At 36.1% G+C, this 23,888-nt stretch overlaps 1 protein-coding gene across 15 annotated transcripts in view; it reads right to left on the minus strand.

Moving 5' to 3' along the window:
- The window catches only part of Dennd1a (DENN domain containing 1A), a 512,715-nt gene that overhangs the window by 348,485 nt on the left and 140,342 nt on the right, over positions 1-23,888 (minus strand). For all 15 annotated transcript variants that reach the window (XM_046451690.2, XM_058581714.1, XM_058581715.1 and 12 more), the window contains one exon: positions 3,940-3,989. In XM_046451690.2, the coding sequence (XP_046307646.1) occupies positions 3,940-3,989 (50 nt within the window). The remainder of the gene's footprint in view (positions 1-3,939; positions 3,990-23,888) is intronic.

Here is a 23,888-nt window from a genome sequence, read left to right on the forward strand (position 1 = left end):
ATTAAATGGTGCCTCTGCCCCTAAAAAGATGATGTCATTTCATTTCACGCTCCTGTCATTGGTGGGTACAAGTATAATTCACAAAGCAACTGAATAGTAACTGATTGAGTTCTGAAAGAGGATAAGAACAAGCATGGAAAGCAATAGCTTTTCCATCATCCAATGAGTGCTCTGACTACCTGAAGCTGGGTGTCAGTTGTCAAGTGCAAAGAAGTACCAACCACAATATGGAATGGGACACGTCTTTTAGAGACTGCTTTTATCAATAATAATGAAAATTTTTGAAAGCAATACAGAGAACTGAGCACAGATACTTCATTACTCCTCTCCACCAAAAGCTTCAAAGACAGAGAAGGGTAGAAAAAACTCTGGGCTGGGAATAGATGTACCTATTCTTTCCCAGCTCTGTAATTACCTAGTTGTGACAATAAGCAAGTCATTTCCCCTCTGCAGATCTTGGCTTCCCTTCCATAAAATGGGGTGCTTGAACCAGATGAATTTCAGCTTTAAAATTTTGCAGTCCTGCTCCCACACATTTTCAAGGCTTCCTGTGGCCAGAGCCCAAGCTATCATGGTACACGTCACCCTCTCCCCAGCAGGCTCCATCTGCTCTGGCTGAACATCTCACTGGGAGTTTCTCCTCTGCTTTGCTCTGCAGTGCATATGGGGTGTTAGTTAGGCTCCCCCTTCCACTTATCCACTTCTTGCTGGCCTGGCAGACTCAACATGAGTCTCACCCACCATATCAAGTTTTCTCTGACCATCTCAGTCTTCTATAACCTCCCATCCTTTTGAATATTGTTTAAAATGCCTTCATAATCCTTCTTGGTCTAGACTGGGAAACACATGGAGAACAGGGTTCCAAGTCTGAGACCATTTCTATATCCTGCACATTACCCAACACAATGCTACATCCTGACCCTTCCTTTGCTCTTCTGGGGAGAGGAGGGACACACCTATCTCTTATAGTTACTGGGAAAGAACAAGTGAGGGAGTGACAAGAGTGTACAGCACAGTGACTAGAATCAATTAGGAGCGCAAATGCTACTTTCCTCCCTCTATGCTTGGTGACTGCCCTTTCCCACAAAGTGATCTACTGAAAAATGTACTCATTGCGGGGATGGGAATCTGGGATGCACTGGTAGCCTAAAAGGACCTTGGATAAGTCACAATTTCCCCACAACTTACACTTCATTTCAAACGAAGATAATGGTACTTGTTCTTACCTCTTATGGCAGGATGATAAAATGAGATAATACAAGAGAATGCACTTTCCTTTGAAGAGTTACTAGCATTGTTATTTTTCATAAGTCCTAGTTTCAGAAAGAAAAATCTTAAAACACAAGAGACAGACAGCAAGATGTCAATGTTAACGGGTGATTTGATGACGACTGTGAAAATCCCACTCTTGATATAGACTAGAGATGTCAGAGAGTTGTATTACTGTTCCTTAGGGTAGAAAAGCACAGATACTAAAAAGATTAGAAAGCTTTCTCTTTTGAATGCAATCACCTGGGGCATTGCTCATCTCCCATGCTAGCATATTTTCTAAGTCCAACAATATCATAAACACACCTAGGGAGTTTTGTGGGCCTCTGAATCTGGAGATATCCATTTGACACTGCTAACTGCAAACTAATAAAAAAAAATTGTAACATTAAATCCTTTGCATGTCTTGTAAGTGAACTTAATTATGATTATCTCTTCTGCATTAACATATGTCAAAGTTAGAGGCAGGGAAACAAAAGAGATGAAATACAGTCGCCAAAACACAGTGGGTGGGTTTTTGTTTCTGGTATCAATAGAATTTATCAATATTCATTGGGTATATAATATAATACAATGTAAGAAAAACTATTGAACATGGCAAGGATAAAATATATTCATAAAAGGATAACTCTGTCTCCAAAGTCATTTTATCAAAACCACATGAGGAACATGATTAGGGGAGGGTAATTTGAAGAAATTCATTTTAGAGGAAAAATGTGTTTCCGATGACAATGAAAAGGTTCCCAACATTACTGGTAATAAAAAAGACTTAGGATTATCACTGAACAAACTGTTTTTTCTTCAATGTCAGAATGTAATCATCCAGACAGGTAGGTGAGCAGAGAGGTATGCATGTACTGTAAGCAAGAGAAACAGAAGTGTGTGTGGTATGTGTTGGGGGTTAAAGGGAGACAATTTCATTGTGCCTATCTTCCAAAATTAGTTTACAAAGCCAATTAAGGAACACCTAGCCAAAACAGATCACTACTCTAACAAGAAATCACATTAAAAATGTGTTCTTAATTCTCCTTTGTTAAACATCTAACTACATTTTTAAAACATTTCGGTTTATTAGTTTGTATAAATATGTCCTTGCCATAATTTGTAATACATTTTATAAGTGACTGGAGGAGATTTCATGCATCACTAAATCATACATATAAATGTGAAGTTTGCATTAAACATCTCTAAACAAAACCCTACTTCCTTGCTATTTTTAGGAGGACTAGGATAAAGAAGATACAAGAGGACTCTCATTACAATGACTGACCCTCATAAAATTAAGGATACTCTGTTTTGAGCATCAATCTGCTACTAAAACATCCCTGGTACCACGGTTTAAAAAGATCTGAGTCTGGAAATACTACAATGGTTGATTGGCTTAAAAAATAACATGTTAGAACCAGGGAGAGCAGTGATTAAGTGGCTGGCAACCTTCCAGAGTTGCTTTTTAGTACTTTTTAAAACTCCTTTGGCTACCAATTCCCATCTCACACTACTTAGGTTTACGGGGCAGGGGCAGGAGGTGGGGGACAACAAGCAGCACACTACCCACATGTACTCTAAAAGACTAAAATCCTTCGGATCCTGCCTTGCTTGGGTACACTGAAATACACAATAGAACCTTCCTGAAGATGGGCACATTTTATAGCTTTCTTGGAACATATTATAAAATTACTTATAATGGTTATTTCCTATAACCTGTCACTAAAAGTGGGATTTTTAAAACATCATGTACAATTTTGTAATTCAATTTTCCATTAAGACTGAAGAAAAGGCAAAAATCAAGAACAAATGAATGCTTCCAAAACATAATGTTTCAACTATAGTGAAAAACAGAGGGATATCTCCTGAAAAAAGATAAAGATCACTGTGTTTTCACTGTACTAATATAATTAGTAAATTATAGTTTTTATAAAATAGAAGAAAAAGCTTTACTAAAATTGTTACCATTAAACAATGGCTTATTTCAAAAACAAACAAACAACAACAACAACAACAAAAACCCTCAGATTATTTTATTTACCTTAAGAGTTCCTATACTTGTACCTCTTCAAGAAACAGTTTATCATAATGTAAATATTAGGGAAATGTTTAGATGTTTGTGTATTTTTTAGTCTAGAAACCTATAAAAAATGCTGATTTCCCCAGAGATATTACTATTCTTGGCCACCAAAACAAAATGTAAAACACTATTTAGCAACATGCCTTTTAATTAGCTGAATACCTTTAAACAAGATAGACCTGTGTTAATTTAAATTATAAGGTGAAGTCTAGGAAAACAAAATCTATACAATACTCATAAGATCATAAAGTAAGATAATATTATTTAAGCCAAATATATTCAGATTTAAATAAAAATTAAACAGCCCTGGATTAAACACCAACCATTCTTAATCATGGTTTAAGTCTGATAACCAAAATCAAAAAATTAATGCAATATAAAATACATGTCACAAACTAACCAATATAAAGCTCTAAGCTTTAAACTTTTTGATAATGTCTATAAAATCCCCAGGAAAGGAGAATATAACAACTCTCCTTGGAACTCAGATGTTTTAAAATGATGGTTAAACAGACAGAATGTTAAGAATGGTATGGTTTTTATTTTCTATAGCAGATTCATTAACACTTTTTTTTTGCTAATAAAGTTTGAAAATCTGACACTACCTGTCCACATAGAAGGGGAAACAAAACTTGGTCAAAGTCTGTAGAACTTCCTGTGGAGAGAAGGAGAGATAATTTATACATCTAATGGGACCAATAAATCTAACATTAACCACAGCACAATCTAACAACTTTACCCTGAAGAAAGAGAAGACAGATGAAGAAATATGGGCTTTATCAATTACATGGGAGGAGTACCAGGCAGTCAATCATGAGAAATAATAAACATGATCAAACTTCATTAAAAATGAAAAATTAATCAAGAATCACACATGGGTAAGCAGCAGGAGCCATGCAGGAAAGCTCTGAAGGGAGGGAGGCGGTTGGGTTGCTGAGTGTTAACACCCCTCCAGGGACCATCTCCAGCCTGACCATATGGATCAGAGTGAATAACACTGAGCCACATGGGTTTGGCCTGGCAGGGCTGCTGTTGCTGGCACTGTTTTTGCCTGTTACCTAGGAACAGAGGAGGCCGGGATTAGACAATACTTCCCAATATCAATAGGCCAAATCACAGCAGAATAGAAAGCCAACTTGAAGATAATTGTCCCTGAACATTATCAACTACATATTTTAAAGTTCAAAACTTCATTTACAAAGAAGTTGCCATTTGGGGCAGAAATTAATTTTGGAATCAAACTGTAAACTGTAACCACTCTAAGTGTATACTATTTTTATTTAAATACCATTATCATAATATGTTACCTGTTTATAATTTATGGAAATCTAAAGCAAACTACCAGTCTAAACCTTTTTTTAAACAAATATCAAGGTAAATAAAACCAAGCACAATATTCAGGAGAGAGACACAAAAAGTAGAGTGACATCTCAAAGATTTGTTTTCATAAAAGGCAATCTTCTTACATTAAGACAAAAATAAACACTGGAACATCAGACATAGTGTATAGTGGTGTGGGGCTTTTCCCAACAGGCCCATTTCACATATATACACATAGCTAAACACATATATAAACATATACACACGTAATTACTACGTTCTTCATAGGACTTTCTTTAGCTTGACTTAATTTAACTGCAGGCTTTGATAGCCCACAGTTGTGCTTATCATATGTTCATAGACCAATGTTATAAATTTTTTAAAAAGTATTCCTTTCATGCATTTGATTTGCTTTTTAACTATTTAAAATCCTAGCTTCCAAGACAAAATGAAGAACACATTTTTCAATCACTGAGAAGCTGGTTCAAATTAAAACAAACCAGCCCACTGCAAATCCTAATCCAAGTGATAAATTAAAGATCGGTTTACAAATGTAGCACTTTTCTAACCAATAATAATGAATTATCAATGCTAACTGAATTGATGCTTCTCGCTTCATTTATTTTTAAAACCAGTTCTATCATTCAAGAAATAAACCACATCAATCTAATAACCCACTCAATGAAGCAGAAAGCACATTGACTTGCTCTGCCAGAGCATGTTCCGCCTACATAATTCAATTGAGCATATCCTATTTTTTAATATCATCTTGAACTGGTACTATGTGTATCACAGCACTGTTAAGGCATGTCATGAAAGAATAATGAATAGAAAACTCAAAAATAAAGTAGATAAGAATACCTCAGCATATTCTAAGAGGCATTACTTATAAAAAATTTAATTTTGTAATGTGGTATTCAGAGGCCCATACATATTGCTTTTAAACCAGTTGTTTAAATAAATTACAATAACTAGTCTCACAGAATCACCTCAAGAGCAATTTCTGTGTGATGTCATTACATCAAGTATTGGAAAAGAAATCATATAAACAGTCACTTTAAGTTTTAGTTAATTAGAAAATAGACTATAATTCACAAACACAAAACTCATGACTTATTTGCAAAAAAAATCTATGTCAACTTTCAAATAACATCATAAAGTATCTCTTATCTTCATTATTCTTTAAAATTCAGTTCTAAGCTCTCACTCACTGCCAATATCAGCTACAAAGACAGTTATCTTTTACCCCTCAAAAGTTTTAGGTGCATAAAGCACTTCTATACTCTACTCTATGCTGGAGTTATGCTGGCAAAAGGCCTCAAAGATTTTTTAAAGAAAGGACCCCCATGGCTATGAGAAAGCATCATGCCCTACAGCAGTCAAGAAATCTAATAAGCCCAACTTATTACTCACTATAATATAACAACTACTTACCACTTTCTACTGTCAAGAGTAAAAAGCAATCTTGAACTTGTCAGATAATACTAGAAAGAATATCAAACTACCAAACAGATTAAGTGTAACCCATCTCCCATCAATCTTCCTTTTTTACCTAAGAAAATAGTTATAAGTCTAATTAAGCAATGGGGCGGGGGGGGGGTGAGAAAAGGAAATATAGGCAAATATAGACACATGTTTGTACATTACAATATGTTTCTTCATGTTTGTGATATTGCAAGAGCTTGATATTCCAATTTAAGTCAAACTAGTTGATGGTGTGCTGTCAGAGGAAAACTTGGTGCTAGGCATATTCACACATGATATCAATCAGAATTGAAATATCTACCTCTCAGTTTGGGAAGGGGAGGACAAGATGAGGGAGTGAAAACAAGCCTGTTCTTTGTAAATAAAAACTGCTAAAATAAACCACATTTCTTAAGACCAATGCTTTCCTTTCAATTACTTTACCTCATCCTCTTTGACAAAAGAAAAACTCACTTATTCAAATATGAAAAGGCCACTCTCCAAGGGAGGGAGGGGTTTTTAACCCCTGATTTAAATTTATTTTGAGCATTCTAGTTATGGCAGAGTGTGCCAGAATCTTTCAATATCAACTTTACTAGGGAAACGATCATTAAACCAGTTTACCAGCCTCTTTTTCTCTCTAGAATCTGCATCTTTGGCTAGGGAACTTTCTTCATAGAAGGCAATTTTTCTGTTCTCCCTTGAAACACAAGCTCTTTCAGACAACCAGCCTCAGTACAACTTCAAGTACTGCCACATAAATCGGATCTTGAGATGCAGCACAGCTGACGAAATGTAAATGACCTCATTGGGAAGACGAGGGGTGGAAAGGATTGTGTGCCAGTTCTCCAGATCAATTCCCAAGTTTATATTTTCACAAATCTTTCTATGTACAGTTTGATTCTTTAACATTTTAATGAGCAAAAAAAGTGAATCTATAGTAGCCAGTCACCACAGTTAAAGTGCAGGGCATGAACTAGATCCCAGGAGGGAACCAGTCCACCATGTCACCACTGGCTTTAGGACATTCGCCACCTGGTTCCATGTCCCCAGGTTCCAACTCTTTTCATAATCAAAACACTGCTGACATTATAAACCCCAGACGGGTTTTCTAAAATCCCTCCCAATCAATATATCCAACACATAACTTATTGGAGACAACACTGAGCTCATTGATTAAGGTGAGTTCAGTAGCAAAGTTTTCAAAATAAATGAGACAAGAAGATAGCATTCAACCCCTTTGTGTCACCAGACAATTTATGAAATAGGCAATTTCCAAAAGGGCTTTTCTTCCTAACAAAATATATGATACTTCACATGGGAAGAAACAGGAGCAGAGGGGGCAGGGAGGAACTGTGGTAGGCAGGCAGTTAGAAAAACCTTTCAGTTGAGCATATATTAAACGGCAGACTGCAACAACATTTACAAAGCTCTGCCTACAAGTAGACCCCATGCCTGAATATGAACCAAAATATGAAATTAAAACACCTAACCCTGGACACACTTGCGAATGAAATTCAGAAATGAACTCAAAGTTCATTTCAGTCTACACCTGATTCATTTCACCCAACACAAATTCTCATCTGGTCAGAAAGCTCATCAAGGGAATTTGCTCCAATCTGGGCAAAGTTGATTATGTACTGGCACTAAGCCAATCTCTTAAAAATCCTGTAAAGGTAAAGGTTTAAATTTATAATATTATCCATTATAGGATCCTATCTGGAAGCAAAATCTTGAAAACTAAATTCAATGAAGTTAATTGGCATTATTAATCATGAGATTTTTACCAATTTGCTCTGAATTTGGTGTACAAGGTGAGGGAGTATAGGCAATTTTGTAACAGCTCGTTTCAAATGTCCAATACTTTGTTTTCATTGCTTCACTGAAACTTACAAAAAAATAGTATTATGTGGCAGATGAAAACAAATGCCAGTCATACACAGACATATATACCTCACAAATAAATGTCATCTGAAAGATAAAAGCACAAGCTGATCATAATGTCCAATGGAGCTATAGAATGTGGGGAGATGAGCCACATTCTTACAGTTCAAAAGTGGAAAAAAATGTGTGCAAGAAAACATTTAAATAAAAGGCATAAATAAGTGAAAGTATTTTGAAATATATAAAGCCACAATTAGCCTCTTTGTGGTTTGCTGAAATCTGATAGAGGAATAGATAATTTACCTTTATCCCCCCCCCCCCCCCAAAAAAAAGAAAGAAAGCAAAGTAGGGAGAGGCGGGAAACTGTAGGAGAACATTTCCTGGGTTTCTTATCTAATTTATTTGTTCATTTCAAAATGTAGGTATGTGATGAAAAGATCCGTGGAGCTCAAATTCCTAAAATACTCTCTTTCTAAGTTTTTTTTTTTAATAGCATGAGTGAAATGCTGACCCTCTAAGTCCTGCAATTGAGAGCAGTGCCACCGACTTGAAAGAAAAATCTTTGATTGATGATCTTAAAACTCAAGTTGAAAGTTAAAAACAGAACACACACAAATCCAAACATTAAAAAGCTAACAAAATTTCTACTTCAAGCTATTTCAAGTTAAAACCAGGGACTTTGAGGGAAAGCAAACAAAGATTTTAAATGGTTAAGAAGGGGAAAACAGAAGATCTTGGAAGCTTAATTAGCAACAAGTTCAAGAATGTTGATCAGAAGTTTCCTAAATGTGAAAACAGGAAATATAATTTTTCACCTTCACTTTGAGTGTCAAATTAAATCCTAGATCCATACTCTGGCTAAAAACAACTTTTCTTTTTCGTTGTTGTTCAGTGAGAAAAAGAAGCTTTGAATAAAGAATTTTACAGAAAGACCTTTCAATACCAAACATAAAAGCTGGGTCAAATTTCTAACAATGTGGCTCAAAGGCTACAGAGTCTGCTTCCTTTCCTTGATAGGAATATTCAATATTTACTCCTAGTTTACATTTTATAAACTTTAGTTGATTTTGAGTCATGTATATAATTATAGTAATCTGTATATTACCTATTATTCAGAATACATGTTGTAATTCAAAGCATTACTATATTGTAATTCAAAAAATTACTATGAAATAAAGAAAATCATCATGTTCTATAATCATGTATCAAATAAGCTTTATATCTAAATTGTCAAGGATATTAAGTGCAGAAAAGGAAGGTATACAACAGCACAAGAGCCATCCCTAGAACTATTTTTACATATCAATCTCCATGACCTTCTGAAGTCCGAAGTAAAAACTTTTTAACAAAATTATTCTTTTGCATCCTTCCCTTTCTTTCAAAAACTACCTAAAATAAAATTGTTCCATAATCACAATATTATATAACATGCTCTATTCCAAGATTTCTTTTTATTGACTTTAAACCTTACATCAAAGGGGTTGAAAATGAGAGCTTTATTTACAAAGTATTAAAGGCCAATAAAATTCTTAATGTTATTTCAAATACTTAACAAATGAACAACTGATTTGGTTACCATCTCTTATAATTACTATTTGGTGGCATCAATAATATAATTCCTCAGATCTATTATTATTACTCAAAAATATTTTTGTCTTATGCATTTCCTTAATCATTTTAATTCCTGTTATCTGACCAGGCATGTTTTCAATATTTCTTAAAAGGAGGAGGAAGAGGGGCTACAAGTCAGCACATACCAAAGGAATAGGGTCCCAACAGTAAAACTGCAAACATGGTTTCACTGAAGAAGCAACTTGCCCTCAGGAAGATACTATCAAAAAAAAAAAAAGGGGGGGCGGGAGTAAAAAAAAAAAAAAAAAGAAAGAAAAAAGAGCACTGATAGAAATACTATTTTGTAAGCATATTAAAAGCTGTCAGCTTTTAAATATTTTAAATGCACACAAAAATGTGCACAGATGGGCATCTTTTCTGTTCACATTAGTCTAGGAAAAAAATCTTTCATTATCAAGCTCAAAGTCCTTGAATTTTTTAAACTTAATTGTGCCTCTATTTCTTAGAATTCACACCCCAAGGCCAAAGCTTTCCTGCCACCAGTCCTTCAAATCTGACTTGGACATTACACGGGAGGAGGCTCCAAGCCTCCCTGAGGTCTCACTCCTTTTACAACACACGAAAAAGCAGTCGATAATGGGCCCGTGCTGAATTCACTGCTCTCCACGTCTCCTCTTGGGACATAAGCCTAGCAGATGTGATAAAAACTGTGTCAGAGAAGTGGCTCTAGTTTGTGCCTTAATGACAACTTAAACCTCTAAACCAATACAACTAAAGGACTAACAGAACTGGCTGTTACCTCTCTCTCCTGCCAATCTTCGAATATCTCTGAACTAAATTAGCACCTCTACCCCCAACTTCCCCTGCCACTCCACAAAATCTATTCTAATTTTAAAAGATAAATGAATTCAGCAAACACATCAGTGGCACAAATATCTGGGTACTCTGTATATATGTGTATTATGTGTCCTATAATTATGTCCTGACACATATTTCATATAGTTTGGATTTTCTCAAGGTATGATTGAGCATTCAGATGTCTTAAAGGACTGCCTGGTAATCCCCTCCCATCACCAACCCAGTAACCATATTAACTCGTACCACTGGGAGACTCACGGTTTCCAAAAACTACCTAACAGTCTAAAGATTATTTTTAAATATGTTCAAATGTAGGAAAGAAAGGTGATATTCTGAGTTACTGAAACATTTCAATTATTAAAATTTATGTGGGAGAATTTTTTAAACCGTGGGTGGCTATATTTTTCTTTTAATTTGTGAGACTCTTTGTCTTACCTAATGATACGGTACTGAAAAATTGATTTAAATGTGTACTTTTGATAATATTTTCTAAATTCTATAATTCAGCCTTCAGATGATGGGGTTTTTTTAGCCAGTATCTTGAAAGCCTATTCAGTCACAATTGCATTCCCACTTAATCAGCAATCATTGTTCTGGGATGCAGGACTTTGTTGTCAAGACAAGCACCAAAACCTTAAAAAAAATTTTTCAGAACTGGCATAAGAAAAAAGTGATCTTTGTCAGACAAGGACAAATTTATGCAAATCTTTTATAAACATTCACAAACATTTATTTAGCTTTTGAAATGTTGGCCTCATTTGAGAGCATGAAAATGAGGGGGAAGTAGGAAAACGCAAAGGACAGCTTAGAAGCTGGCACGCTACATAAATATTCAGAAGGAAGATTATAGGATTCATGTTAGGCTGTCTTAGGCTTCTCCAAAGTCCACACAGAATAGCAAAGAACAAAACTAACGAGAAGTACAGCAGATGTTAGACAATGCATCGGCCTCTTTTCCTCTCTCACTTGGCTATACTTGGACGCTTTTATATTTTCTTTCAATATGGTTAGGTCATTCAAGGATTCTCCTATAGACTGTGTATTGTGGCTACAGATCTATAAGCTGGAGGTCTGTCAGCTTTCCAAAAGTTTCCAATGAAAAGGCATTATGCAAATTCTACCTCTCTTACCCTCTTTCAGGGGGAAAAAAAAGCCTCCAGTATGCAGTCATCAGAGTATTGGAAGCCCCAGCCTTCATTTCTGTATAGCTGTGTTTGCCTCCAGGCCACGCTGCTTGTTTTGACAGTGGATCCCCCCAGATAGTTGGGATTAGTCGAGCTTGTTTAGATAAACTTGAAATCAAGGCCTTCTCTAGGTAGACAGCTAGATGTAGCTACCGAGTTTCCAGCTGCCTCCTCCTTTCATCCCCAAACAACTGCAGATTCACAGTAGCTATCACAGCCACAGGCTATGTCACATACATAAGTACAAAATTAAAGGCTGCTAAAAGAAGCCTTTGTAAGTCTTAGTGCTAAAATAAGGAATCTGTACTGCTTGGTTTATACAAATTATTCTAGCACTACCAGTATGGAACTGAAATCATCAGTTAACAAGGCGTGTTAATCAAGATTCCTAGCTTCTTCTGATGAACAGGATCATAGTTTGGTAATATACCTAACCTTCTTATTAGCTCTTGTATGAGAATAATAGCTGAAAAGGTTGAAAAGAAAATAATAGGCTTTATTTATCCAGTGCCAGGGGATGTTAGACACCATCAACAAACATTGTGAGCAGAATATGAAAACTGAAGTGTAAATATCAAATCCACTTTTGAGAGAGTATTATTTAGCAGTTGATTAGATAAGGTCTCACTAAACAGTCATCTCTATTTACAGAACTTTTATTTCTCACAGCCTACAGATTTTGATAGAAAGATATAAGGAGGATTTAAGACTGAAGAAATTTATATAATCAAAATAGATTGATGATATCTCATTACAAAGTCAAAAGGCAAGATGATATGAAAACCTACTGAAATTTGAAAAAGTTTTCTAAAATCTAACACTCAAGGAATTTAAACTTTGTAACAAGGGTGGGGGAGTCCCTTTAGAGAAAAAAATAAAATCAAAGAAAATAATTCAATGTCATAGATATGTGTTCTTTCGCTTTGCATATTTTGCTGCAACATACAGAGGCTAATGTTTACCTGAGGCTGCCTGAGATAAACCATGAACAACAATGGAACCGGAAGAGGTTTAAACATTCCAAGATACCACACAGTACAGAAGTCATTTTACTCTGATGATCTGTCATGTTGCACAAGGCAGCTTTCAATCAAAGTACGCCTGTTGCCACCAAAAATGTGTTCTCTGGATTCAAGAGGTAAGTCACTATTTCATAGAAAAGCCCTAACACTATAAACATTTTGGAATTACATCAATTTCAGTTTCCCTGTGAATTTTGGGTTCATTTCACACACAACTTACAACCTAAAGGAGTCAGCAACTCCTTTTCTCTAAATGGTTAGCAGTAAATATTTTAGGTTTGTGGGCTACTTAAGAGTCTCTGTCACAGTCTTCTTTGTTTTTTTATAAGCCCTACAAAGGGTAAAAGAAAAAAAAATCTTAGTGTTCATAGGTCATTTAAAAACAAAAACTTTGGCCCTGGGCAAGATTTGGCCAGCTAGCAATATTTTGTCAATCCTGATCTAGGAGCCTGGTAACAACATGATACAAATTCACTACTGTCCCCAAACGCAAATTCCTAAAAGGTAAAATGACCTTGCCAACCACAGTATTTCTGGAAACCCAATAATTCACACCTGGTTGTTGCTAAGTAGTCAAATGTCTACTGCAGGCAACATACCCTTTTTTAAGAAAAAAAATTATTACAAAGAATTAAAAATATTTCTACCACCTAGAATTCACAACTCTTCTGTGACATGGACTCATCACAAAAATAGTTGCTTCTTTTATAAACAATTTTTTTTTTCTGTTTTTTGTCTTGTTCTGTTTTGGGTTTTTTCAGTGCTGAGAATGCACCCAGGGCCTTGTTGCATTAACAGTTCACTTCTATAGGTGAGGTCAAGGGTTTTCTTGACAGATAAATGAATTCATGTTCTCTGAATTATTGACAGCTCCTCCCTTTGAGAATGATTTTATTTATAACATTTTTGAAAATAATATTAAAATAGGGGAAGAGCTTTTCTGGTACTCTACTCATGGCCCAAATATTTGTCCAAGGTTCTGTTAGATAAAGAAAATAGGTGGGCCTCTTCTTGCCTCTCTCTCTCTCTACTCAACTTCTGGTGTCCATTCCAACATCTTTCCCTTCAATGTGTTTCCCAGGATTTTATCTTCCTCCTTCTCTCTCTGCATCCTCCTTTAATAACAGTCTACATATACTTTAGTTTCCATTATCTTCACTAATTAAATGACTCTCGAATTGAAATCTTCATCCTGGACTACCTTTGCAGCTTCAGGCTCCTGTTCTAACTGCCTATTGCACATTCCGCCTCACCTCTCACAGGTTCTCAGGCTGGACATGTCTACAATCCAAATTTGTCATCTGGGTTCCTATATATCTGCTAATCTCTTTCATCCTATCAGAACAAGAAAGGCTCTCAGACCACCACTGATTCTTGCTGGGGGACAGATGATCCACTCACATGACTTAGATTCAAATGCATGTGACTTAATCCAAGGTTGTTGGAGTTCAACATAACTTTGTCAAGAAAAGCTTCTGATTCCTTGAAACTTTTCCAAGTGTTAGTAAAAAAGACAGAGGATAAAGGAATTCTAAAATCAAATCTATGTCAAAATCATCTTAAAAAAGAAAACCAATGTGGTTCCCTAAGCAAGAAGACATATTTAGTACCAGACAGTGTGCTAGAGACGAAAGGCAGTAACCAAGTAAGAGGTATGGTTCCTGTCCACATGGAGCTTAGGATCTAACTGGAAAGAAAGAGACTATAGAAATGGATGCCAAAATACCTAAGAACAGAGAGCTCTAGAAAAATGACAAGGGCCTAAAGTTAGAAGGATCAAGAAAGGCCTCTTGGGAAGCGACATTGAAGTGGGACTTAAGAAATGAATAGGAATCCAACAAGTAAATATTTGGAGAGGGAATACAAAAGTAGCAGCAGGGGGAAGGGCCACTGGACATTGAGTCCTTTGCACAAAGAAGCTGGTAGGTTGGAGCAGAAGAGGCGATGGTGAGAGAGAGAGGCAAGTAAGCTTGGACAGCCTGGCAGGGGTCACATCACACAGGACCTTACAGGGCATGTCAAGGAGTCTAAACTTTACTGTAATGCATAGAAAGTCACCGAAGTGTTTGAACCTTCTGCATCCAGTTTACACATAACTTTTCAACCTCTTATCCCACTCTTAACTGTTCCAGACCCCCAGGCAGACTCAGGACATCCCAATTCTTTGGCTGTTCTTCCTATCACCAAACTGACCATAATCTCAGCATCCTACATTCCCACAGGAGGGGAAAGACATCCAGCTGGGTGCCCTTCAGGCCTCCCAGAAGAAAGAGGAGCCTTGAATAATAACCCTGGCAGTAGGGAGAGTGGTTGTGCTCAAAGACAGCAACAAAGGAACTGTAACAAATTTGAACAGGACCATCTCTTCTGAACCTGCTCCCTTATAGTCGGTATTTCTTCTGAGTTTCCAAAATCCATTTTAATACACACAGAGAAAGCATGTGTGATTTTTTTGCAATTAATTTGCTAAATATCATTAATTCTTAAGAAGTCATGAATTATAAATATAGTATTTTTAAATACCACTAGGTTAAAAAAATGCTGCAAATGAAATGATACATCATCAACTCTAAGACAAATCCCAATTTCAGAGATGTTAATATATGAAAAAAGTGTGCATCTTGGAATTGGTGAAATATTTTACAAGCCTGTCTCCTCTTAGACTTATAAAATATTTAGATGAAATTAAGAAAGGTAGGGATTAGACCCAATGTCAGTGTCTAGCAGAGTGCCTGGCACAAAGAAAATGCCCAGTGAATGATGGTGCTGACAAAAATGACTGGATGACAGTCTAGAGATTGAGAAGGGAAGAAAGAGCATTAATGAAGCACTTTCCGTTGTCAAGCACTGTACCTACAGTCTACATGCCTTCTTGTTTAATCTTCACAAAAAGCAGAGAGATCACACGGGCCAAAGCATAGATTTGAATTTATTAGAGAGTGAAACTTAAGACTTATTTTTTACATAGAAAATGAAAAAATAAAACTACTCAAATTTGTATAAATGTAAAATTAGTAATTTCTGTCAAAAGTTTATCATTTATGCCTAATAACAGGAATTACACATGTAATTAAAAGTGAACAATGTTTCTTCTGGTTATGAAACCAACCTATTCAGCCTTAATTTTGCCTCTCATATGCCAGCGGTCACCGTTCTCTGGAGAAAGTTGGGTGACAACTGGAAAGGGACTTACAAAACAGCTACTAAGTGTCAAGTCTAGTGCTAGGAGGTTTTTGTTTTGTTTTGTTTTGTTTTACACATATGCTCAATGATCCTATTGTAAACTCAGGCAGAATTATGAGCCTTATAGATGAGCTGAGTAGAATTAGCTTCAGGTAGACTGGTGAAGTAATTGGTTGCCTAAATCTCTACCGAGAGATTTTCCCTCTCCATCCCTATTTATCAACATTTCATCTCCACAGTACCACACACATGGCTGCAACTCTGCAGGAGCAGCCCTTCATGGGGAACAGAGCTAATCTAATGTCCCTCTCCTACCTCACCCCACTTGCAACAGTGGAGTGGAACATTTGTGCTGTTCTGTTAAAGGTTCTTAGGGCAGGGTAATCTTACTTGCCAGTTTGCTCAGGATATCCCAGGTGTGCCCACGATTCTGGTAATCAATGTACTCCCCTGAACTCTCAAAAGTATCCTGGGTTGGATGCTATGGTCACCAGAACCAAGAGAGGGACACCAGTGTTTGCCTGCAAGGCAGGGAAATGATAAACAGTTGTTTCATCATAAATAAATAGTGGGTTCTGCTTTGTGAGGAAAAACTGAAAAGGGATGGTAGAAGATTTAATTTTTAATCACTTGACTGCAGACTAAGAATTTAACAAAAAACCTTCTCTTTGCTTCATCTCATTTATGCTGGAAAACACTGAAGTAGACAAATTCGGTGTTATCTAGATATTATGGCTTCTTCTCTTGCCAAATTCTACAGAATTAGTATTACTTTCTGTTTCAGTCAGCTTTAGCATCTCTGGAACCAAAATACCTGACAATAAAAGGATAAAAAGTCTATTTGGGCTAACAGGTTAAGAGGTTTAGTCCATAGATGGCCAACTTGATTGCTCTGGGCCCAAAGTGAGGCAACCCATCTGGGGGATCAAGAAACAGAGAGAGGAAGGGGGAAAAGACCACAGGGAAGAATGTACCCTTCCAGGGCCTACTTCCAGTGACCTACTTCTTCCAGTCATGCCCCCAACTGCTTATAGTTATCACCCAGTCAATCCATTCAAACTAGGATGGACTAGTTATGACTCCTACAATCCAATTACTTTACCTCCATACTTTCTGCATTAACACAGGAATTTGGGTGGGTGGGTGGATGGGTTGGGGGTGGGGGGACATTATGTCCAAAGCATAAAACCTTCTCATTTTCAGATGAATACAATGAGGCTGAAAAATGAAAAGCTTTTTCCCAAAGTAACATATGCAAAGTCAAATCTCATATACCATGGGAATATTAGTTTTCTATCTTTTCTTTGGGCCAAACATAACAAAGGAGGAAAAAAGCATTTAAATTGTTGGGGGGGGATTTCTTAAGAAATAAATGAGAAATAATGAAAAGTATTTCTAGCAGCCATTAAAAATCTGTTTATTATAATAGATACGTTTTTAAAAATCCAAAAATATTTCTCAACTTGCCAGGGGTTTCGAGCTCCAGAAATAAGAATCTGGTAGGTTGGCAGAGTGCTCTGATAAAAATAATATTCTTGGCAATTTACAGGTTATGCTTCTAAAACTAAATGTTATATAAAGAGGCATCATGTTTGAAACATATTCAAACACAAGAATCTTAAACACCTCTGGTTAAAACTCTGTTAGGCAAATTGAGATTTCAAAAATGCACATTTTGATTTGTTCAAATTCTGAGCCCAAAGATCACAATGTGAACACTGTTCAGCCATTTATTATTATTATATATCAAATATCTGGCGTCCTAACATCCATTCACACAGCAACAGGTTCTGAAGCCTTGGATTTGAAGCAAACAAGAACCTATGAATTCCTGACTAGGGGTAAGAGAGAACACATAAGTAAGGATAACATGTTCTAGGTTTTCTGATAGAAATATAGTCAAGATAAAAGGAAGGTATTATCAAGTCCACCTGGGAACGTGAAAGACTCCTCAGAGGAGGTGATATATGAACCATTTTTGAAAAACAAGTCAGTATTTCCTATACATACACACTCTATAAGAATATTCCAGAAATAAAAGCAATATGAAACATCACATATTCACAAGGTTGATAGGAAAATAAATGTTCTTTGATGAGCTTGAGTTTTTTAAAAAGACAATGCCTTGCACAAGGTTATGGTTTGGTCCTCAGCATATTTAAAAAGAAAACAAAGACAATCTCAATTATTTTATAAGATGCCTTTCATTTTCATCCACCAACCCCCCCACTAGCTACATGCACATGAATACATGAACTTACACACACACACATGCTCACAATCTCGGCTTCATGTTATAGCACATTTGAAATCTGAAACTGACCAAAATTAAGACAGTTTGAAATTATGATGGTCAGAAGAATCTTAACTCTACTATATTGCATATAAGTACTTTAAAAATGAAAGCTGCCACAGTAATACAAAGTGTTACACGCAGCCCAAAGGGTTCATTTACAAGGACAGTGGAATCTATTAATAAATTTCTGAGGTTTTGAACATAGGAGTCTCAACATAATAGATTTTACAACTGTAATGATTTTTTAATGTGAAACCCCTTCATCACCATTTAAAAATGTTTATATTTTAGTACATTTTAGAATATCAATAATAGTAACCATTACCTGGTTATTTATTCTTTCTTTCCTTGACAAAGTACCTCAATCACTTTTGTGACTTCTCTAAATTTCATTCTGGAACAATGTAGATTTAGAAAGGAAAAAATTTTCCAGAATTCTTCCTAAAACAGGTCTGAAACTCTAGAAGCAAAGCTTACCATACACAACTTGAACACCAGACAAAAAAGAGGCACCAAACTTGGGTTCCCTGATAGCTTAAACTTAGTTGAGACTATACAATTATTAGGTACCAGGTGTTCGTCTAAGTACTTCACACATTTCTTTTTTATTGTTGTTTTTGTTTTTACTTCAGACATTTCAAATCAACTAAATCTCACCAGAATCCTGTGAGGTCTTTACTATGATCATCTCTAGTTTACAAGTGAGGAAATGAAATCCCAAAGTGACAAATGGCAGAGCTGGGTTTGAAACCCAAGCAGTCCAAATCCAAAGTCCATCCATGCTCTTAATCACCACTATCATGCTTCCAAGCTCACTTGCTTCATATTATTCACCAAGTCCCTCATTTGTTCTACCTGATAAGAGGGCCCTCTAACACTAGCTATAACCTTTTCTATAATGGAAGAGTTTACAGACTGACAGAGAGACAGACATAAACTAGATAATGTAAGGAGTAAACATCCCAAGTGTTCTCCAAGAGCTAAGAGTACAGTGACTAATTTAGTCAGGACACGTTTCACAGAGAAGGTAATACACACTGGGCATTTAATAATTAACATAAGCATATTGGTATTGGTATGGAAGTGGGGTAGGAGGACAAAAGGGACCAAAAAAAAAAATCCCAAAAACAATTTGAGCAAAAATATACAGAAGTGAAAGAGTAAAGCATGCTGGGAAATGGTGAAGCATCTTGCATCTTGGATATAAGGGGAAGTCACAGGAGACAAGGCTAGAAGATGGGTCAAGGTCAGATGATGATGGGCCTTAATCCAAGTTAAGGAATTTAGGGTAGATCCTAAAGGCACCAGTAACTGAAGAGAAACACTGTGAGTTGATTTAGGTTTTTGAAGGGCATCCCGGGCCATCTTATGGAGGGTAGTAACTTTAGGGTAACTGGGTTGTTTGTTGGCTATTAGGAAAAGTATACATGGGAGAAGCTTGGATTGTGAATGCAAAGGGGAATAGAAGACTTGCATAGCCAAGACAGCAGTTTAGGAAGGACAATAAAGAGGACTTAATGCAAATGTGTCCGTGCACCCAAGGAGCTTCATGGTTACATGAAGCTAAAGATAAGATGGAGACTACAGCTCTCAAAAGCAGGCCTAGTCTTCTTAGTTCTAATCATCGGGTAACTTGTGAAAAACACAATTATTCAAAAGTACTAAAAAGACACCTAATATTTAGTGGAGCTGTTTTTGGAGCCAGAAGAAAACCAGGAAAACACTTATTATAAGAATGTATAAATAAGGATTACATAAATTACCATAGCTGTCTACCTTGGCATGCTTTCAGAAAGTATGGCTCAAAAAGAATTTGTCTTTTTCCTGAGTTCCTTCTTCATAATTATAACAACTAGAGAATGACCAAACTGGGAAGAAACCTTCACTCAAAAGAAGAGCCTTAAGACAAAAAATGTCTCAATTTTTCAAATGAGTCTGGCTAAACGTTTAAGGTTTTGAAACATATTTGCATCAAGAAGCCGGTTCAACAACATCTAATTCTTAAAGTCACTGTTTTCTGGAAATGGGGTAAAACTCAGGATTATGGGTATTATAAAAGAACACCTCTTACATACAAAATAGTTGGTCTTTGGCAAACACTCTAAAGAGCACTAATCAGATATTTGTCCCAAATAATAAATTTGACTTGTAACAACACAGGAGAAAATAAAAAGCAGCACATGATGGATTTTTTTACCCTTCCGTGAGCCTACATTTGAAGAACATTTAAGCCAGCCACCTGTCAACAATGAGACACTTTTAAACATACATAAAGAACCAGATTTTTACTCTGGGATACATTTATACATCTTCAATCTATGAATGAATATTTTTAAAGAGAGAGAGAATTTTTTAATATTTATTTTTCAGTTTTCAGTGGACACAACATCTTTATTTATTTTTTAATGTGGTGCTGAGGATGGAACCCAGGGCCACATGCATGCCAGGCAAGCGCGTTACCACTTGAACCACATCCTCAGCCCTATGAATGAATTTTTTTTACAAAGTTATAATGTAATCCATCAAAACAGTTCCATATATACATATATTTGTGTGTGTGTGTGTGTGTGTGTGTATCTTATATATATCTTGGGGGCAATTGTGGTTACTCAAGTAGCAGTTCAAGAAAGCTGCTTCACCAGGGTGCTTTGTTGGTATCATGCCAACAATCACCTCCCAGGTTTTAGGGTCTAAAGAGACTGAGAATTTGTATCTTTGGATAAAAAAGTTACAGATTCACCAACAATCCCAGACTGCTAAGTTACAAAGAAATATGAAAACTGACCTTTTTAAGCAAGTGGTTAAAAACTACATGAATCAACAGGCAATCTTAAAAAGGACATATCTAGGCTGGGCATGATGGTACAAACCTATTATCCCGGTGACTCAGGAGGCTGAGACAGTAGGATTGCAAGTTTGTGGCCAGCCTCATCAACGTAGACCCTGTCTCAAAATAAAATAAAAAGGGATGGGGATGTAGCACTTACCCAGCATGCATGAGGCTCTAGGTCCAATCCCCAGAACCACAAAAACAAAAAAGCATACATCTAAACAAGCCTTTCCTTAAGGGTGGCCCTAAGATCTTTCACTGGGTTTTTACCACCCTAGTTAACTTTAATATCTATGGCTTCACATCACAAAGAACAAGAAATTGCAGGCATCACCATCCAAAGGTCCTAGTTTTCAGAGACACTCCCAACTTCAGGTGTCTTAACCACTTCATTGTTCCAATCCCATCTAAACAGCTCGGACAAGACATGCCTGCCCTTCAGTCTAAAAGACAGTACACTTCTGCAGAGAAGAGATGGAGTCTACATCTCTTTCTTGTTACCTGCAACAGTGTCTGACCCACAGCATGCAGATATGTACTTACCAATCTCTCTCTCAATTAATGCACAAACCAAACTTAATCTCAGATTGTATTTGACACCAAAAACAGATATGAAGGGTAAAAAAGCAGAAAACATAGTCACTTGTAACTATAAGTCAGTATTTTGTTTTGTTTTTGGTTTTGGTATAGGGATTGAACTCAGGGGCACTTAACTACTGAGCTACATCCCTAGCCCTTTTGTTATTTTATTTTGAGAAAGGGTCTGGCTAAGTTGCTTAGGGCCTTCCTAAATTGCTGAGGCTGGCTTTGAACTTGCTATGGTAAGTCACTGGGATTATAGACATGTGCCACCACACCTGGCTTAAGTCATTGTTTTTCAGATCAGGTTGCAGAATCATTTTAAAACATGATCTATTTGGCCATTATATAGGTAAATTTTTCAGACGATATTCAAATGAATTCACAAATTCTGTTCCATGGTACAGAATTTCATAAAATGTTTCCCAGATCAGCCACAAGTACTGGTATGTACCTATGGTCTCAGGCACTTGGGAAGCTGAGGCAGGACAATCACTTAAGCCGAGTTTGAGACTAGCCTGGGTAATAGACCAAGACCCAGTCTTAAAAAAGAAAAAAGTTAGTTAGTTTCCAAGATTAAATGGACCTAACTATTTAGAGTGACCCAACTTGAATAGACTATATAAGTAGGGTAGAAGTACCCACTCTGGAGAAGATTGGGGGAGGAAGGGACAGAGGCAGGGGGGTGGGGAGAAGGGGGGAGGGAGGGAAGGAGAGAGAGAGGGAGGGAGGGGGGAAGGGAGAGGGGGGGAGAGAGAGAGAGAGAGAGAGACAGAGAGAGAGAGAGAGAGAGAGATCAAATGTTTTCAAGAGAAATGGGATATACCCAAGTCCAATTCTATTTGTGAATTCAGTGACTGTAAGGCCCAAGGAAGCAAAAACCCCAAATTTCAATTCTAATTAAAAGATCTATGGCTCAAATAAACAAATCAACAAAGAAAAATTGGCAAAAGCATTGCTGAATCAAAGACACATTTTATTAAATAAAGTATCTCTTGCTTATGTTTCCCTGCCTAATAAAGACATGAAATCAAATTTTATCATTTGTTTTACACTTTGTGTGAATATTACACATGTGTGTCATATAATGTTGGCATAATATGACTTCCTTTCACCATAACAAAAAATTTAGGAACTGTGGAATACATGTGTAATTTCTTATTAAACAATATTCTTTCAACGAATTAACATTATGAATAAATTTTGAAATAGAAATATTTAGTCTCTGGCTTACCAAAATTAAGAAGAAAATCACACAGAAGTTTTCATAAGTTGGAGCTCACCAAAAGAATGAGGCCATCATCAACATTCAAAACCAAGTCTTATTTAAATATTATCTCTAGTGTCTTTCTAATCTGAATCTTCCAATTGATTTACATAGATAATTTGCAAGTAACAGAAAACTTAAGAAATGTTTTCTTTAGAGAATACCTGAAACATGAACAGATGAAAACTCCATATTTAAGCAATTACATGCAACTCAGAAATGCCAATTTCCATCACAATTAGCCCGAGTTATACAACGTATTTTTGTTCCTTTTTAGTATATACTTAATGTATGTTTTCATAATTTGCTTAACTGCTTATAGTGAAATTTTGAAATCACATAGGCCATGTTAAAACCATAAAAGAAAGGGCACCTTTTTATTTTTCCCAATGTACCATGTTTCTACATTTCTTGTAGAGCTTGTACAAGAAATACTGTTAGTTTCTATATAAAGATTTCCATAAAATTTTTATAGTTTCTATAAATATATAAAGATTGTTGGTTTCATTATAACCTCTGTTTCAGTGCCAGTGGAAAGAAAAATTACCTGCAACTCCAAATAGAGATCTGCATATACTAAGGCAGGAAAGTAAGTATGCTCAACCACTCTTCAAAGAGTTCTAAGACACTCACTACTTCATCAAACTATGGCTGAGCAAATGGAGAAGCAACTTCTAGCACACTCAACTCTTAATCATCATTCTTAGAACAAACCAACTATAAAAAGTGCAATTGTGAATATAAATTATTAATCCTACATGTTTTAGTACACAAAGTAATCACATTACAACCAGTATGTTGTAACACAATATGCCTAATGCCTATTATACTTGAGACATTACAAGGCTATATATGGAAATCTTCTGATAGGTTCCTATATCTTTTATTTTAAACTATCTCATTCCACACATTATAATTACTAAAGGCTTATGTTTATAAATCTGAAAAATACATGTTTTGAAGCCAAAGATAGGGTTTGATGAGAGTGGTGACCATAATTTGCTAACATTCTAATTTAACTCTGTTTTTCTCCCTTAATTCAATTAGTATTCATTAAAACTGCACTAATCACAATAAGTTTTACCAATTATTTCC

This window comes from Marmota monax, unplaced genomic scaffold (genome assembly GCF_021218885.2).
Source record: "Marmota monax isolate L192 unplaced genomic scaffold, Marmota_monax_Labrador192_F-V1.1 WCK01_AAM20220418_F8-fsc00020, whole genome shotgun sequence".
Classification (NCBI taxonomy): Eukaryota; Metazoa; Chordata; class Mammalia; order Rodentia; family Sciuridae; genus Marmota; species Marmota monax.